Genomic DNA, 15364 nt, shown 5'->3' on the forward strand with positions numbered 1-15364 from the left:
GTAGCTTGACCATAAAGCCCCATTTTGCAAAGCTTTTCAATATATCGCACAATTTAACACACACAGTATTATCTGCTCAAAGGAAAACTCAGGGTTGGAATCCCTAAGATATTGCAATTCCCAGGACTGAGGTATATTGCCAGATTCTTTTATAATACTCACTTGTACTATGCACATCTCTAGCATTCTTTTCCATTCCCAGAGCCTTAAAACTGTAAACAAACGTGTGCTTTTGTGCGGTTCAATCTCCTGACGGCTTCAAAATGTCTGTATTTTATTATCAAGTGGTGGTAGTCATTCCACGGGTAAGGCTTGCATCAGGTTTGCTTTAAAAAGCCCTATTTTCAAACCCCTCTAAATTTTTATTGAAGCATCTGATCTGTCTTTAAATAGGTATGCTTGACTTAGGCTAGAATAAGGGGTTTTTAAGAGATTTGTAGTAAATTGGGGATTGAAGGGCCAAATCTTCAGCTAATGCAAATAGACATACCACCACTGGCTTGTCTTCACTACGGGGGTAAGTCAACCTAAGTTACGCCACTCCAGCTACGTGAATAATGTAGGTGGAGTCGACGTAGCTTAGGTCGACTTACCCCGGTGTCTCCACCGCACTGCATTGAAGGAGATGCTCTCCAGTCGACTTCCCTTACTCAGAGAGCTGGAGTACAGAGGTCGACCAGAGAGCGCTCTGTTGTCGATTTAGCGGGTCTTCACTAGCCCTGCTAAATTGATCCCTGCTTCATTGATTGCAGTAGTGTCGATCTCCCCGTAGTGAAGACCAGTCTTTAGTGAAGCTATGCTGGTTTGCACGAGCTGGCAATCTAGCCCAAAGAGTATTATATGCTAGGTGATCATAATTTTCCTGGGTTTTCAAAATATTCCCACTCAAAATAATGCAGTTCATCATAAAATTTCCACTCGCAGTTTCTCAGCTGCTTTATAACTCCCGAATCCACACATTTGTACAGGTCTTCAGGCAATGAAGTATAACGTAATTTTTAGAGATGAAATTTTCTCATTATGAGTTGGATCTCTGGTCTTGAAAGCTAGCACCATCAGTGAATTTGCCATTGAAAGATATACCCATCAGCAAGTTCATTGCTGAACAACTGGAATAACTGTATGGAAATATATTGAGATTAATATTTTTCATGTTTATATTTGTTGATGTTGTGGCATTTCTTGTTGCCTTTTACCATTTAAAATATTAAATAGTGAAAAATCTGCATTTCATATACAAATGCACAAGATGTGTCACAGTTCTTCGTGGCTATAATGAATGCATTGGAATCTGAACATATTCCGGTGACTTCTATCTTTACTATCAAGTAGTATGAAGTTAATCTAATATGGGAGTGTTCCAGAGCACAGCACAGCGTGAATGAAACCAGCAACTGCAGATTAACATTTACATTTCTCAGATACAAACACATGCAACTTTCAGTGAGCTTATCTGTTAGGAGCTGTTTGAATGAATGTCTGAAATGTGGAAACTGTATAATTAGGAAAATCTCAGTAAAGTGGGTTTTTTTAAAATATCTTCCCCTCCTAACCCATACTTTTGGGGGTAGACAAAAATGGGAAAAACACACTAGTATCTGGATACTATCAATCAAAAGTGTGTACACATGCTTGGTTTTCTACCTTCTCTCACTGTGGCATGGAGAAAGGAAAAATCAGCATAGTATGAATGACATCATGATTACAGTGAGCTAAAAACTTGACGAATCACTTATTAGATGCATATATTATTCTGCAAGAGAACATTCAGTTCACCAAGTAAACACAATCACATCCATTTAAATAGCACTAATCGACTGTGTAGGCTAGTGCAGTACAAATATGTCTTGTAGTAACAATTTTAAAAATCATCATCATCATTTCACGTAAATCCATGTAGGCTGGTATGGTAAAAAGCAACTATAAAATCTCTGCATGTTCAGTTACTCCATTTCAAATCTGAACACACACTTTCTTTATAGATCTTCCTATATAAAAAATAAATAAATTCTTAAGCAGAAATTAAAGTTGCAAACTGAACTGCTTCCTACCACTCCAAAAGCAATGGGCAGTAATTCTTCACAATATATAGAATGGGACTCCTGATACACCTGTACAGAACAAGAATGGTGTGCCATGTGAGGCTGTCAATTACTACTCCAACACTTACATTTTCATAGGCTAAATGTTATTTCTTTTAAAAATAGCGACTTTTCTGTAGGTTAGAAAAGTATATCACTATTACACACCTGGATCCTGAGGTCAGATCAGACCCCAGATGGGTACAAAGATCCAGCCTCATGGATCCAGTTGCAGGATTGGGACTTTATATAAGAAGATTAGAGAGCAGCACCAAAGCACAAAATTAAGGCCATTTTTGGGGTGCTCAAACAGAAAATTCCAGTACACGGGTATGTGTTAAAAACAGCATGTTAAGTTAGGTGTCACAATTAATAGGCCAGATCATCAGCCATGACTGGTTTCTTTTGTGTCTCTTAGCATAATTGGCTTAATATTTCCTTTCTCCTTTTGTTTGTCTTTCCTATTTAGATTGCATGTTCTTTGGAGCAAGGGCTCTGTCTAACCATGTGTATGTGTATTACCTAATATTCCTGATCTTGACTGGGGCCTTTATGCACTATTGTAATAAGAGCTGATCAGGAAATTTTCAACAAACCATTTTTTCACTGAAAAATGCCAGTTTGTCACAAAAAACCCCTAAACCTTTTTGCAGAACAGGATCCATTTCAATGAATGTCCCTACTGGAAATGTTATTGGGTAAAATCTCATTTCCACATTTTCAAATTGGGAAGTTTTGGAGGTTTGAGTTGAAACAACTTTTCATTTTAAAAATTTAGTAAATTTAGACTAAAAAATGTTTAACAAAAAGAGAGAGAGAGGTCAGAATCAAAACCAAACATTTTGATTGACCTGAACCAAAACTTTGTTCAGATTTTTGGTTTACAAAAATTTTGAAGATTTAGACTTTTTGTCCCAGTTTTGGATGAACATTTTTTTCAATATCTCAAAAATTTTCATAGGATGGGGAAACTGTTTCCCACCAAGCTCTAATTATCATACCAATAATAAAAAATATAATCAAGCAACTGAAAATATAGTATATTTAACCTTAGCTATTGACGTCCAAAATTATTGTTTGTTTTTTTAATGAGATGTCTAAGAACAGCCATACTGGGTCAGACCAATGGTCCATCTAGCCCAGTAAACTGTCTTCCGAGAGTAGCCAATTCCAGGTGCGGCAGAGGCAATGAGCTGAACAGGGCAATTGATTGAGCATGGGGTTGCATCCCTGACCATCTTGGCTAGTAGCCATTGATGAACCTGTCCTCCGTGAACTTATCCCCTTTTTTTTAACTCAATTATACTTTTAGTCTTCACAACATCCCCTGGCAATGAGTGTAATGTTATGGACTAGCACATAAGGGCACCTCAATTGTTCCTTAATCAAGTTTTCAATTTTGGAAGAATTTGTGGTAAATTTAAATAGGTTTTATAGTGAGAGAAAATCGCCCATTGAATATGAAAGGGATTTTTTTTTTTTTTTTACTAAGAATAAAAGATAAGAGCATAACAGAGCTCTCTGCCAAGGTTTGTGTGGTGCAATCTACATGGACAAGGATTACCAGAAATAAGGTCTCGAAATTAAAGTGTGGTTTATGCCCCACGTGCCTGAGGTAAAAAGCTAACAGAACAGACAAAGTGGATCCAGCAGAGTCCAATAGCTTTATAACAATTCTTTCTGTTCTGAGAACGCTTTCTCTATAAAACAGTCAGATCAGCTAGAGTCAGGATGAACTGACTAGAATCACAGAATCATAGAATATTAGGGTAGGAAGGGACCTCAGGAGGTCATCTAGTACAATCCCCTGCTCGAAGCAGGACCAACACCAACAAAATCATCCCAGCCAGGGCTTTGTCAAGCTGGGCCTTAAAAACCTCTAAGGATGGAGATTCCACCACCTCCTTAGGTAACCCATTCCAGTGCTTCAACACCCTCCTAGTGAAATAGATTTTTCCTAATATCCAACCTAGACCTCCCCCACTGCAACTTGAGACCGTTACTCCTGTTCTGTCATCTGCCACCACTGAGAACAGCCAAGCTCCATCGGCTTTGGAACCCCCTTTCAGGTAGTTGAAGGCTGTTATCAAATCCCCCCTCATTCTTCTCTTCTGCAGACCAAATAAGCCCAGTTCCCTCAGCCTCTCCTCTTAAGTCATGTGCCCCAGCCCCCTAATCGTTTTCATTGCCCTCCACTGGACTCCGTCCAGTTTGTCCACATCCCTTCTGTAGTGTGGGGACCAAAACTGGATGCAATACTCCAGGTGTGACCTCACCAGTGCCGAATATAGGAGAATAATCACTTCCCTCGATCTGCTGGCAATGCTCCTACTAATACAGCCCAATATGCCATTGGCCTTCTTGGCAACGAGGGCACACTGCTGACTCATACACCTCTACCCCGATATAACACGACCCGATATAACACAAATTCAGATATAACGCGGTAAAGCAGAGCTCCAGAGGGGCGGAACTGTGCACTCCGGCGGATCAAAGCAAGTTCGATATAATGCAGTTTCACCTATAACGCGGTAAGATTTTTTGGCTCCCGAGGGCAGCGTTATATCGGGGTAGAGGTGTATCTAGCTTCTCGTCCACTATAATCCCCAGGTCCTTTTCTGCAGAACTGCTGCTTAGCCAGTTGGTACCCATCCTGTAGCAGTGCATGTGATTCTTCCTTCCTAAGTGCAGGACTCTGCACTTGTCCTTCTTGAACCTCATCAGATTTCTTTTGGCCCAATCCTCCAATTTGTCTAGGTCACTCTGGACCCTATCCCTACCCTCTAGCGTATCTACCTCTTCCCCCAGTTTAGTGTCATCTGTGAACTTGCTGAGGGTGCAATTAATCCCATCATCCAGATCATTGATAAAGATGTTGAACAAAACCGGCCCCACGACTGACCCCTGGGGCACTCCACTTGATACCGGCTGCCAAATAGACATCGAGCCGTTGATCATTACCCATTGAACCTGATAATCTAACCAGCTTTCTATCCACCTTATAGTCCATTCATCCAATCCATACTTTTTTAACTTGCTGGCAAGAATACTGTGGGAGACCATATCAAAAGCTTTGCTAAAGTCAAGATATATCACATCCACTTTTCCCCCATATCCACAGAGCCAGTCATCTCATCATAGACGCAGTCAGGTTGGTCAGGCATGACTTGCCCTTGGTGAATCCATGTTGACTGTTCCTGATCACCTTCCTCTCCTCCATATACTTCAAAATGGATTCCTTGAGGACCTTCTCCATGATTTTGCCGGATACTGAAGTGAGGCTGACCGGTCTGTAGTTCCCCGGATTCTCTTTCTTCCCTTTTTTAAATATGGGCACTATATTTGCCTTTTTCCAATTGTCTGGGACCTGCCTCAATCGCCATGAATTTGCAAAGATAATGGCCAATGGCTCTGCAATCACCTCAGCCAACTCCCTCAGCACCCTTGGATGCATTAGATCTGGACCCATGGACTTGTGCACGTCCAGCTTTTCTAAATAGTCCTTAACCTGTTCTTTCACCACTGAGGGCTGCTCACCTCCTCCCCATACTGTGCTGCCCAGTGCAGCACTCTGGGAGCTGACCTTGTCCGTGAAGACTGAGGCAAAAAAAGCATTGAGTACTTCAGCTTTTTCCACATCATCTGTCACTATGTTGCCTCCCCCATTCAGTAAGGGCCCCACACTTTCCCTGACCACCTTGTTGCTAACATACCTGTAGAAACCCTTCTTGTTACCTTTCACATCCCTTGCTAGCTGCAACTCCAATTGTGCCTTGGCCTTCCTGATGACACCCCTGCATGCTCTAGCAATATTTTTATACTCCTCCCTAGACAGCTATCCAAATTTCCATTTCTTGTAAGCTTCCTTTTTGAGTTTAAGCTCACCGAAGATTTCCCCGAAGAATGGATATAACTCTGAACATTAAAGATTTTCTAGACAGTTCAAACTCAACCTCAGTCCTTCAGTCATCCATTAGTTTCCTTTCATGGCTAATTTTACGTACTACTTCTGGCTCACACAGAAATGAGAATTTGAGAATCATGTGCCCCTGTTTTATAGCTACTTGCTGCATTACTTAGGAGAGAGCTTTTCTGCCAGTTCACCATGGGTAAACAAGTTCAGCCTAACCATAGCTTAATTTGTTGTTCTGCTTTTGTCAATCAGTCTGAGCTGACGCTGGCTTGGCAGCCAGCCCTTTTCGCTTTGGGTGCTGTACTCTGAGCACTCTGACTAGCATGGCTCAAGGTGACCCGTTAATGATAGTTTCTATAAAAGCTTCTCTATACAATTACAAAGCAAGCGTCACTAAATGCAGTTTCTAGCAATTTCAGCTAATTCTGAGTTCAACCACTCAAGAAGCACAAGAAAATGAATGTTTCTTGAAGAGTGAAAGGTAATTTTTTTTTTTAACAAATGCATGTGAGGTTATCTAATGGAAGTTAACGACTAAGTTCCTCTGACAAATCAGAGATCATTCTTTTAGGTAAAGTGAGATAAAATGGCAGAGCTACTAAATGGAGGGGTTTTTTTTAAATGTCAGGTTGAATCTGCAACTAAGTATAACTCATGAGGGAAGGTCAGACGCAAAGTGTTTATGTCCATAAACAGAGCAGGTGACTAGTAGTATCAACACATGGAGCAATAATTGGGTAGAAGTCTGTTATTAACAAAGCCTTCATCTGCATATCTACAGTACAGTAGGGTTACAAGGTTTCATCAAACATCGTCTGGAGCCGGAATTAGATTGCAGAGTTTCTTTAGATAATTGGTCCTTTCTGATTCTGGGCCTAAACCACAATCCCTCATGATTACAGGAACAGGTCTCTGTTTCCTAAATAACCCGGCAGAAATCCTCTCCTGTGAGCGTGGCCAGCACATGGCCTATGCACCATCTAATTCCCACTTCAGCCTTATTTTGAGGTCTTCAGTGATGCAACAGGCATGGTGCTGACCCTCTCGGCAGGGGTGGATTTCATCCCTACTCCGTTAAAAATACGACATTGCGGAATTGTCGAATTATAGATGGGAAAAGGGATATGGATCCAAAGGAGTTCAAAGCAATTACACACCAGATCTTGAACCCAAGTTTATCTACCATTCTCTGAGACTTAAAATCACTGTGCCTTATCATCCTACTTTGGATCTGTGGGGATTAGCAGAGTAATTACTGTAATATTTTATAAAATTACTGCCTTAACCTTCCAAGTTTATAATCCTTCTCTGATATGCATATATTGTACCTGGAGGATCATAGAGAGGACACTGGGATAATGCATTTCAGACTGTATTTTATTAATATCCTGGCCAATAGCTGTCAATCCTTTATTGTTTTAAAGGTAAGTATATCATGTAACTAGTGAACAATGATATACCTAGAAGTGGCGTGTACTGGTTTTTAGAATAGAATACTTTATTTATATTACTTCGTCTTTGACTACAAAGAAATTCTGTATGTTCCCCCCGCTATTGTTTGAAAGTCGGATGGGTGCTTTTGGGAATGCTACAAGTTCTGTTTGTTTCCCAGCGTGTTTTTCTGACATAAAACTTCACTTAAATACGGGTGCAACTGGAATTTCTCTAAGGAGGGGGCCCAGAGCTATCAACTCTCCCCAGCCCCACACTCTTCCCTCCCCCCAGCCCTGAGCTCTCTCATGCTGTCCTCTGCACCAAAAACGCATGCTGTCCTCTCTGCACCCACAGCTCCACACTCTCCTCCTGCTGTCCCACATCCAGCCCCACATTCTTTCCTCCCCGAGCTCTGCCCCCTGCACTCAGCCCTGCAGTCTCCCTGCCCCACACCCAACCCCATGGTCTCACACCGAGAGATGGTCAGGCTCATGGACAGCATCCCAGGAGGGGCCAGGCAGTTCTGGGAGACCTTGACCGCATCCTCCGTCTGGGTCTCCACTTCCCCAGGAAGCGTCAAAAGCCCAGATCCAATCTTCCGAACCCTGCTGGAGGCTGGGATGCCCAGTGCCCCCTGCTCCACGCCTCCCAGAGGCTGGGGGTGCCTGTTGCCCATGGCACTTAAAGGACTGCAAAGTGTGTGTGTGGGGGGGCGCACACAGGGTTGCAACACCACTGAAATTTGCCCTGGCTGCCCCTCCATCATGCCTGCCGGGAAGGGGCTCTGCTGCTGTGCCACCCAGCTCTGGTCAGCAGCCGGGGGCAGCCTGACCCTCCCCTTTGCACCCTGCATTTAAAGAAACCTGAACCAATGTAAGATGGGAAGTGTGATTTAGGCTGTTGACATTTCACATGGCAGCATTTTTAAACACATGAGAATGGATTCATTACAGGTGACATTCCCTGTAATCCAGTGCACTGCTAGGGCCGCACATTAAGGGATGAACAGAGTCTAATGTTCTGCACGCTCAATTTTACCCATTTTCTATCATGTGTTGGCTTCAGCAATAGGACATCAGCCTGCTGTTAGCTGGACAGCAGCTTTCTTCCTTAAAATAGGTGTGAGGGGCTAGGTTTGATGCCTGGCTGTGTGCGCTGTGGAAGAGCATGCTCATCCCTGGAAAGGAGGACTGTCTCCCATTACTCCGTGCCGATGTCTTTAGATAGTTAAAGAGCAGGACGGTGGCTGTGGTGCTGACCCTAGCCGTATGCAATCATCAGTGTTCTTAGACGGCCCCCAGGGGAAGATGTAGGATGAGTAGAGTACTGCTTTTAAAAAGGCTTTCAAATGACACTAATTGTGTTCTTTTCTGTCTTTCTTCCAGCTCCAGTCAATCCTCACTTAAGTAAGTATTTTTATCCTTTGTTGCACTTCATCACTGGAAGAATTAGCGTTGCATTAATTGTTGCTTCATGGTTATGCAATAAATAGGCAGCGTTTCATTTTCATTTATAGTCCATGGATTCCATTAGGTCCATTTTAAGTCTGTCACACAGGACTGCATTCGCTTGCGGTTGGAGACTGGAACTTTTTTGTAATTTCCAGTTGCTAAGCAGACAGTACTCAGATCCAGAGAAGATTGCGGCTGCTGGACATACCCCTTCCCCTGTGTCCCAAACTGATGAATAATCCCTAAAGAAAAGGCGCGTATGCTTTCAAAGGTCCTCCAGGTATCTGGGTAAATGGTCCTTGATTAACAACGAAAGGAGAACGTGGGTGTAAATGAGAGGGTGAAGCTGTGGATTCCTCAGTGCAATTTGCACAAATACTTGAGTATGTCGCTGCACATCCAAATTTCCTGAGTTTGCAAAATTAGGCTAATAATCTTGAAAGAAAAGACACTCTTCTAAGATTATTAAAACTTCCTCTTCTGTTGGACCAGAAACACCATTGTATTTGTCCTGCTGTTTTCACACTTCTGATTCTGGTCAGAACCTCATCTACATATACCTACTTCCAGGATTGATAAGAGAGAGAAGCTATTGCTCCAGGCCATAGTGATTACATGCTTTGCTATGGGAATGTGTACACTTGCACAAGGGAAGGGCAAACTGGTTCAAATAAAATAAGAACCAACCAGACCTATCACCAGAGAGTGAACCTGAATCATTACTGAGGTTCTGTAAACTACTGTATTGAACATAAGAATGCCTATTTTGGGTCAGACCAAATTGTCCATCTAGACCAGTATCCTCTCTTCCAACAGTGCTCAGGGGCCAGATGCTTCAGAGGGAATAAACAAAACAGAGCAATTTATTGAGGGATCCATCCCATTGTCCAGTCCCAGCTTCTGGCAGTCAGAGGCTTAGGAATACCTAGAGCATGGGGCTGCGTCCCTGACCATCTTGGCTAATAGCCATTGATGGACCTATCCTCTGTGAACATATAAAATTCTTTTTTGAACCCAGTTATACTTTTGTTGGTTAACGTTTCCTTTCTATTCATTCTCATCTTCACACACCTCTGAGTTCAGATGTGTTATAAAAACACAAGAAAGGTTGTTTTCAATGAGCTGGAGGAGATAGGGTACAGTAAATATCATAGAATCATAGATTAGGGTTGGAAAAGACCCCAGGAGGTCATCTAGTCCAACCCCTTGCTCAAAGCAGGACCAACCCCAACTAAATCATCCCAGCCAGGGCTCTGTCAAGCCGGACCTTAAAAACCTTTAAGGATGGAGATTCCACCACCTCCCTAGGTAACCCATTCCAATGCTTCACCACCCTCCTAGTGAAATAGTGTTTCCTAATATCCAACCTAGACCTCCCCCACTGCAACTTGAGACCATTGCTCCTTGTTCTGTCATCTGCCACCACTGAGAACAGCCAAGCTCCATCCTCTTTGCAACCCCCCTTCAGGTAGTTGAAGGCTGCTATCAAATCCCCCCTCACCCTTCTCTTCTGCAGACTAAATAACCACAGTTCCCTCAGCCTCTCCTCATAAGTCATGTGCCCCAGCCCCCTAATCATTTTCGATATCCTCCGCTGGACTCTCTCCAATTTGTCCACATCCTGCAAAACTGGACTCAACACTCCAGATGAGGCCTCACCAGTGCCGAATAGAGGGGAATAATCACTTCCCTCAATATCTTCTATTGGACCAATTTTTGTTCGTGAGAGAGACAAGCTTTGGAGCTACACAGAGCTCTTCTTCAGGTCTGAGAAGTTTAGCTGTGACACTGAGTCTCTTTAGTGAATATCTCATTATTTGTATCTGTGGTTTTGAAAAACTATGATAATTTATTGGATGAGATGGTCAAATAACTGAAAGCAGAGCTTTCTTGCTGTTTCTCATAAGAACATAAAAATGGCCAGACTGGGTCAGACCAAAGGTCCATCCAGCCCAGTATCCTGTCTACTGACAGTGGCCAATGCCAGGTTCCCCAGAGGGAGTGAACCCAACAGGCAATGATCAAGTGATCTCTCTCCTGCCATCCATCTCCACCCTCTGACAAACATAGGCTAGGGACACCATTCCTTACCCATCCTGGCTAATCGCCATTAATGAACTTAACCTCCATGAATTTATCCAGTTCTCTTTTAAATGCTGTTATAGTCCTAGCCTTCACAACCTCCTCAGGCAAGGAGTTGCACAAGTTGACTGTGCGCTGTGTGATGAATAACTTCCTTTTATTTGTTTTAAACCTGCTGCCCATTAATTTCATTTGGTGACCCCTAGTTCTTGTATTATGGGAACAAGTAAATAACTTTTCTTTATTTACTTTCTCTACATCACTCATGATTTTATATGCCTCTATCATATCCCCCCTTAGTCTCCTCTTTTCCAAGCTGAAAAGTCCTAGCCTCTTTAATCTCTCCTCATATGGAACCCATTCCAAACCCCTAATCATTTTAGTTGCCTTTCTCTGAACCTTTTCTAATCCCAGTATATCTTTTTTAAGATGAGGAGACCACATCTGTACGCAGTATTCAAGATGTGGGCGTACCATGGATTTATATAAGGGCAATAAGATACTCTCCGTCTTATTTTCTATCCCCTTTTTAATGATTCCTAACATCCTGTTTGCTTTTTTGACTGCTGCTGCACACTGCATGGAAGTCTTCAGAGAACTATCCACAATGACTCCAAGATCTTTTTCCTGATTCGTTGTAGCTAAATTAGCCCCCATCATATTGTATGTATAGTTGGAGTTATTTCTTCCAATGTGCATTACTTTACAATTATCCACATTAAATTTCATTTGCCATTTTGTTGCCCAATCACTTAGTTTTGTGAGATCTTTTTGAAGTTCTTCACAGTCTGCTTTGGTCTTAACTATCTTGAGCAGTTTAGTATCATCTGCAAACTTTGCCACCTCACTTTTTACCCCTTTCTCCAGATCATTTATGAATAAGTTGAATAGGATCGGTCCTAGGACTGACCCTTGGGGGACATCACTTGTTACCCCTCTCCATTCTGAGAATTTACCATTAATTCCTACCCTTTGTTCCCTGTCTTTTAACCAGTTCTCAATCCATGAAAGGACCTTCCCTCTTATCCCATGACAACTTAATTTACGTAAGAGCCTTTGGAAATCTAAGTATACTATGTCCACTGGATCCCCTTTGTCCACATGTTTGTTGACCCCTTCAAAGAACTCTAATAGATTAGTAAGACATGATTTCCCTTTATAGAAACCATGTTGACTTTTGCCCAACAATTTATGTTCTTCTATGTGTCTGACAATTTTATTCTTTACTATTGTTTCAACTAATTTGCCTGGTACTGACATTAGACTTACCGGTTTGTAATTGCTGGGATCACCTCTAGAGCCCTTTTTAAATATTGGTGTTACATTAGATATCTTTCAGTCATTGGGTACAGAAGCAGATTTAAAGGACAGGTTACAAACCATAGTTAGTAGTTCCACAATTTCACATTTGAGTCCTTTCAGAACTCTTGGGTGACTGCCATCTGGGCCCGGTGACTTGTTACTGTTAAGTTTATCAATTAATTCCAAAATCTCCTCTAGTGACACCTCAATCTGTGACAATTCCTCAGATTTGTCACCTACAAAAGCTGACTCAGGTTTGGGAATCTCCCTAACATCCTCAGCCGTGAAGACTGAAGCGAAGAATCCATTTAGTTTCCCCGCAATGACTTTGTCTTTAAGCGCTCCTTTTGTATCTCGATCGTCCAGGGGCCCCACTGGTTGTTTAGCAGGCTTCCTGCTTCTGATGTACTTAAAAACATTTTGTTATTACCTTTGGAGTTTTTGGCTAGCTGTTCTTCAAACTCCTCTTTGACTTTTCTTATTGCATTTTTACACTTAATTAGGCAGTGTTTATGTTCCTTTCTATTTACCTCACTAGGATTTGACTTCCACTTTTTAAAGGAAGTCTTTTTATCTCTCAATGCTTCTTTTACATGGTTGTTAAGCCACGGTGGCTCTTTTTTAGTTCTTTTACTGTGTTTTTTAATTTGGTGTATACATTTGAGTTGGGCCTCTATTATGGTGTCTTTGAAAAGTGTCCATGCAGCTTGCAGGGATTTCACTTTAGTCACTGTACCTTTTAATTTCTGTTTAACTAACCAACTCATTTTTGCATAGTTCCTCTTTCTGAAATTAAATGCCACAGTGTTGGGCTGTTGAGATGTTCTTCCCACCACAGGAATGTTAAATGTTATTATATTATGGTCACTATTTCCAAGCGGTCCTGTTATAGTTACCTCTTGGACCAGATCCTAAATTGAGAGTTGCCTCTCCCCTTGTGGGTTCCTGTACCAGCTGCTCTAAGAAGCAGTCATTTAAAGTCTCGAGAAATTTTGTCTCTGCATTTCGTCCTGAGGTGACATGTTCTCAGTCAATATGGGGATAATTGAAATCCCCCACTATTATTGAGTTCTTAATTTTGATAGCCTCTCTAATCTCCCTTAGCATTTCATTGTCACTATCACTGTCCTGGTCAGGTGGTCAATAATAGTTATATTCTAATATATTCCTAATGTTATATTCTTATTAGCGCATGGAACTACTATCCATAGAGATTCTATGGAACATGTGGATTCACTTAAGATTTTTACTTCATTTGATTCTACATTTTCTTTCATATATATTGCCACTCCCCTTTCCCCGCATGACCGGTTCTGTCCTTCCGATATATTTTGTATCGCAGAATGATTATGTCCAATTGATTGTCCTCAGTCCACCAGGTTTCTGTGATGCCTATTATATCAATATCCTCCTTTATCACGAGGCACTCTAGTTCACCCATCTTATTATTTAGACTTCTAGAATTTATATACAAGCACTTAAAAAAATTGTCATTGTTTGTTTGTCTGCCCTTTTCTGATGTGGCCGATTCTTTTTTATGTGAATGTTTCTCATCTGATCTGGCCCCTAGATTATCCTCTTCCATCCTCTCCTCCTGACTAAAACCTGGAGAATCTCTATCAATAGACTCTCCTCTAAGAGAGGTCTCTGTCCGATCCACGTGCTCCTCTGCAGCAGTTGGCTTTCCCCCATCTCTTAGTTTAAAAACTGCTCTACAACCTTTTTAATGTTAAGTGCCAGCAGTCTGGTTCCACTTTGGTTTAGGTGGAGCCCATCTCTCCTGTATAGGCTCCCCCCATCCAAAAGTTTCCCCAGTTCCTAATGAATCTAAACCCCTCCTCTCTACACCATCGTCTCATCCACGCATTGAGACTCTGAAGCTCTGCCTGCCTACCTGGCCCTGCGCGTGGAACTGGGAGCATTTCTGAGGATGCCACCATAGAGGTCCTGGATTTCAGTCTCTTCCCTAGCAGCCTAAATTTGGCCTCCAGGACGTCTCTCCTACCCTTCCCTATGTCATTGGTACCTACATGTACCACGACCACCGGCTCCTCCCCAGCACTACACATAAGTCTCTCTAGAACAAAGGCAAAGCAAGCTAACTTTATAAAAGGATGTTACTAAGCTGAAATCCATAGACATTTACTTATGATGGTAATATTTGATGAAATATCCCACTAGTGAAACTTGACAAAAATAAATCTCAATAAGCATTTTGGCTGTGTGTTCAGCTTTAGGGGCTCCTGTGGCAGACTGAATAAGATGTAAACTGCTACGGGCAATGAGAAACTTACCTTTTATTGCCCAGACATCGTGTTTAGTCAGATGTGCAGAAATGGAGCTGGAAAGAGAAGGAAGTATTTCACGCCCATCAGTATTCTTGCTATCAGTCAACTACAATGGGAGTAAAACTGGTTCTCAGCTACTGTGAACAGTTTCTCTGATTCTACAGTTCAAGAATCATAGAATCACAGAAGATTAGGGTTGGAAGGCACCTCAGGATGTCATCTAGTCCAACCCCCTGCTCAAAGCAGGACCAACCCCAACTAAATCATCCCAGCCAGGGCTTTGTCAAGCCGGACCTTAAAAACCTCTGAGGATGGAGATTCCACCACCTCCCTAGGTAACCCATTCCAGTGCTTCACCACCCTCCTGGTGAAATAGTGTTTCCTAATATCTAGCCTAGACCTCCCCCACCGCAACTTGACCATTGCTCCTTGTTCTGTCATCTGCCACCACCGAGAACAGCCTAGAATACAGTAGAACCTCAGGGATGGAGGTTGTTGGTAATTCTGAAATGTTCGTTAACTCTGAACAAAACTTTATGGTTGTTCTTTGAAAAGTTTTCAACTGAACATTGACTTAATACTGCTTTGAAACTTTACTATGCATAAGAAAAATGCTTTTAACCATCTTAATTTAAAAGAAACAAGCACAGAAACAGTTTCCTTACCATGTGAAATCTTTTTTAAAACTTTCCCTTTATTTTTTTAGTCGTTTACATTTAACACTGTATTTGCTTGTACTATACTGTACACTTGTACTGCATTTGCTTTTTTTTTTTTTTTTTTTTTTTTTTTTTTTTTTTTTTTTTTTTTTTT

The 15364-nt window shown here is 41.8% G+C and overlaps 1 protein-coding gene across 2 annotated transcripts in view; it reads left to right on the forward strand.

Annotated features, from left to right (window-relative positions):
- The window catches only part of MDGA2 (MAM domain containing glycosylphosphatidylinositol anchor 2), a 636169-nt gene that overhangs the window by 590017 nt on the left and 30788 nt on the right, over positions 1-15364 (forward strand). For both annotated transcript variants that reach the window (XM_026654284.2, XM_026654285.2), the window contains exon 12: positions 8814-8834. In XM_026654284.2, the coding sequence (XP_026510069.1) occupies positions 8814-8834 (21 nt within the window). The remainder of the gene's footprint in view (positions 1-8813; positions 8835-15364) is intronic.

This window comes from Terrapene carolina, unplaced genomic scaffold (genome assembly GCF_002925995.2).
Source record: "Terrapene carolina triunguis isolate 2854851 unplaced genomic scaffold, T_m_triunguis-2.0 Scaffold189, whole genome shotgun sequence".
NCBI classification, from domain to species: Eukaryota; Metazoa; Chordata; order Testudines; family Emydidae; genus Terrapene; species Terrapene triunguis.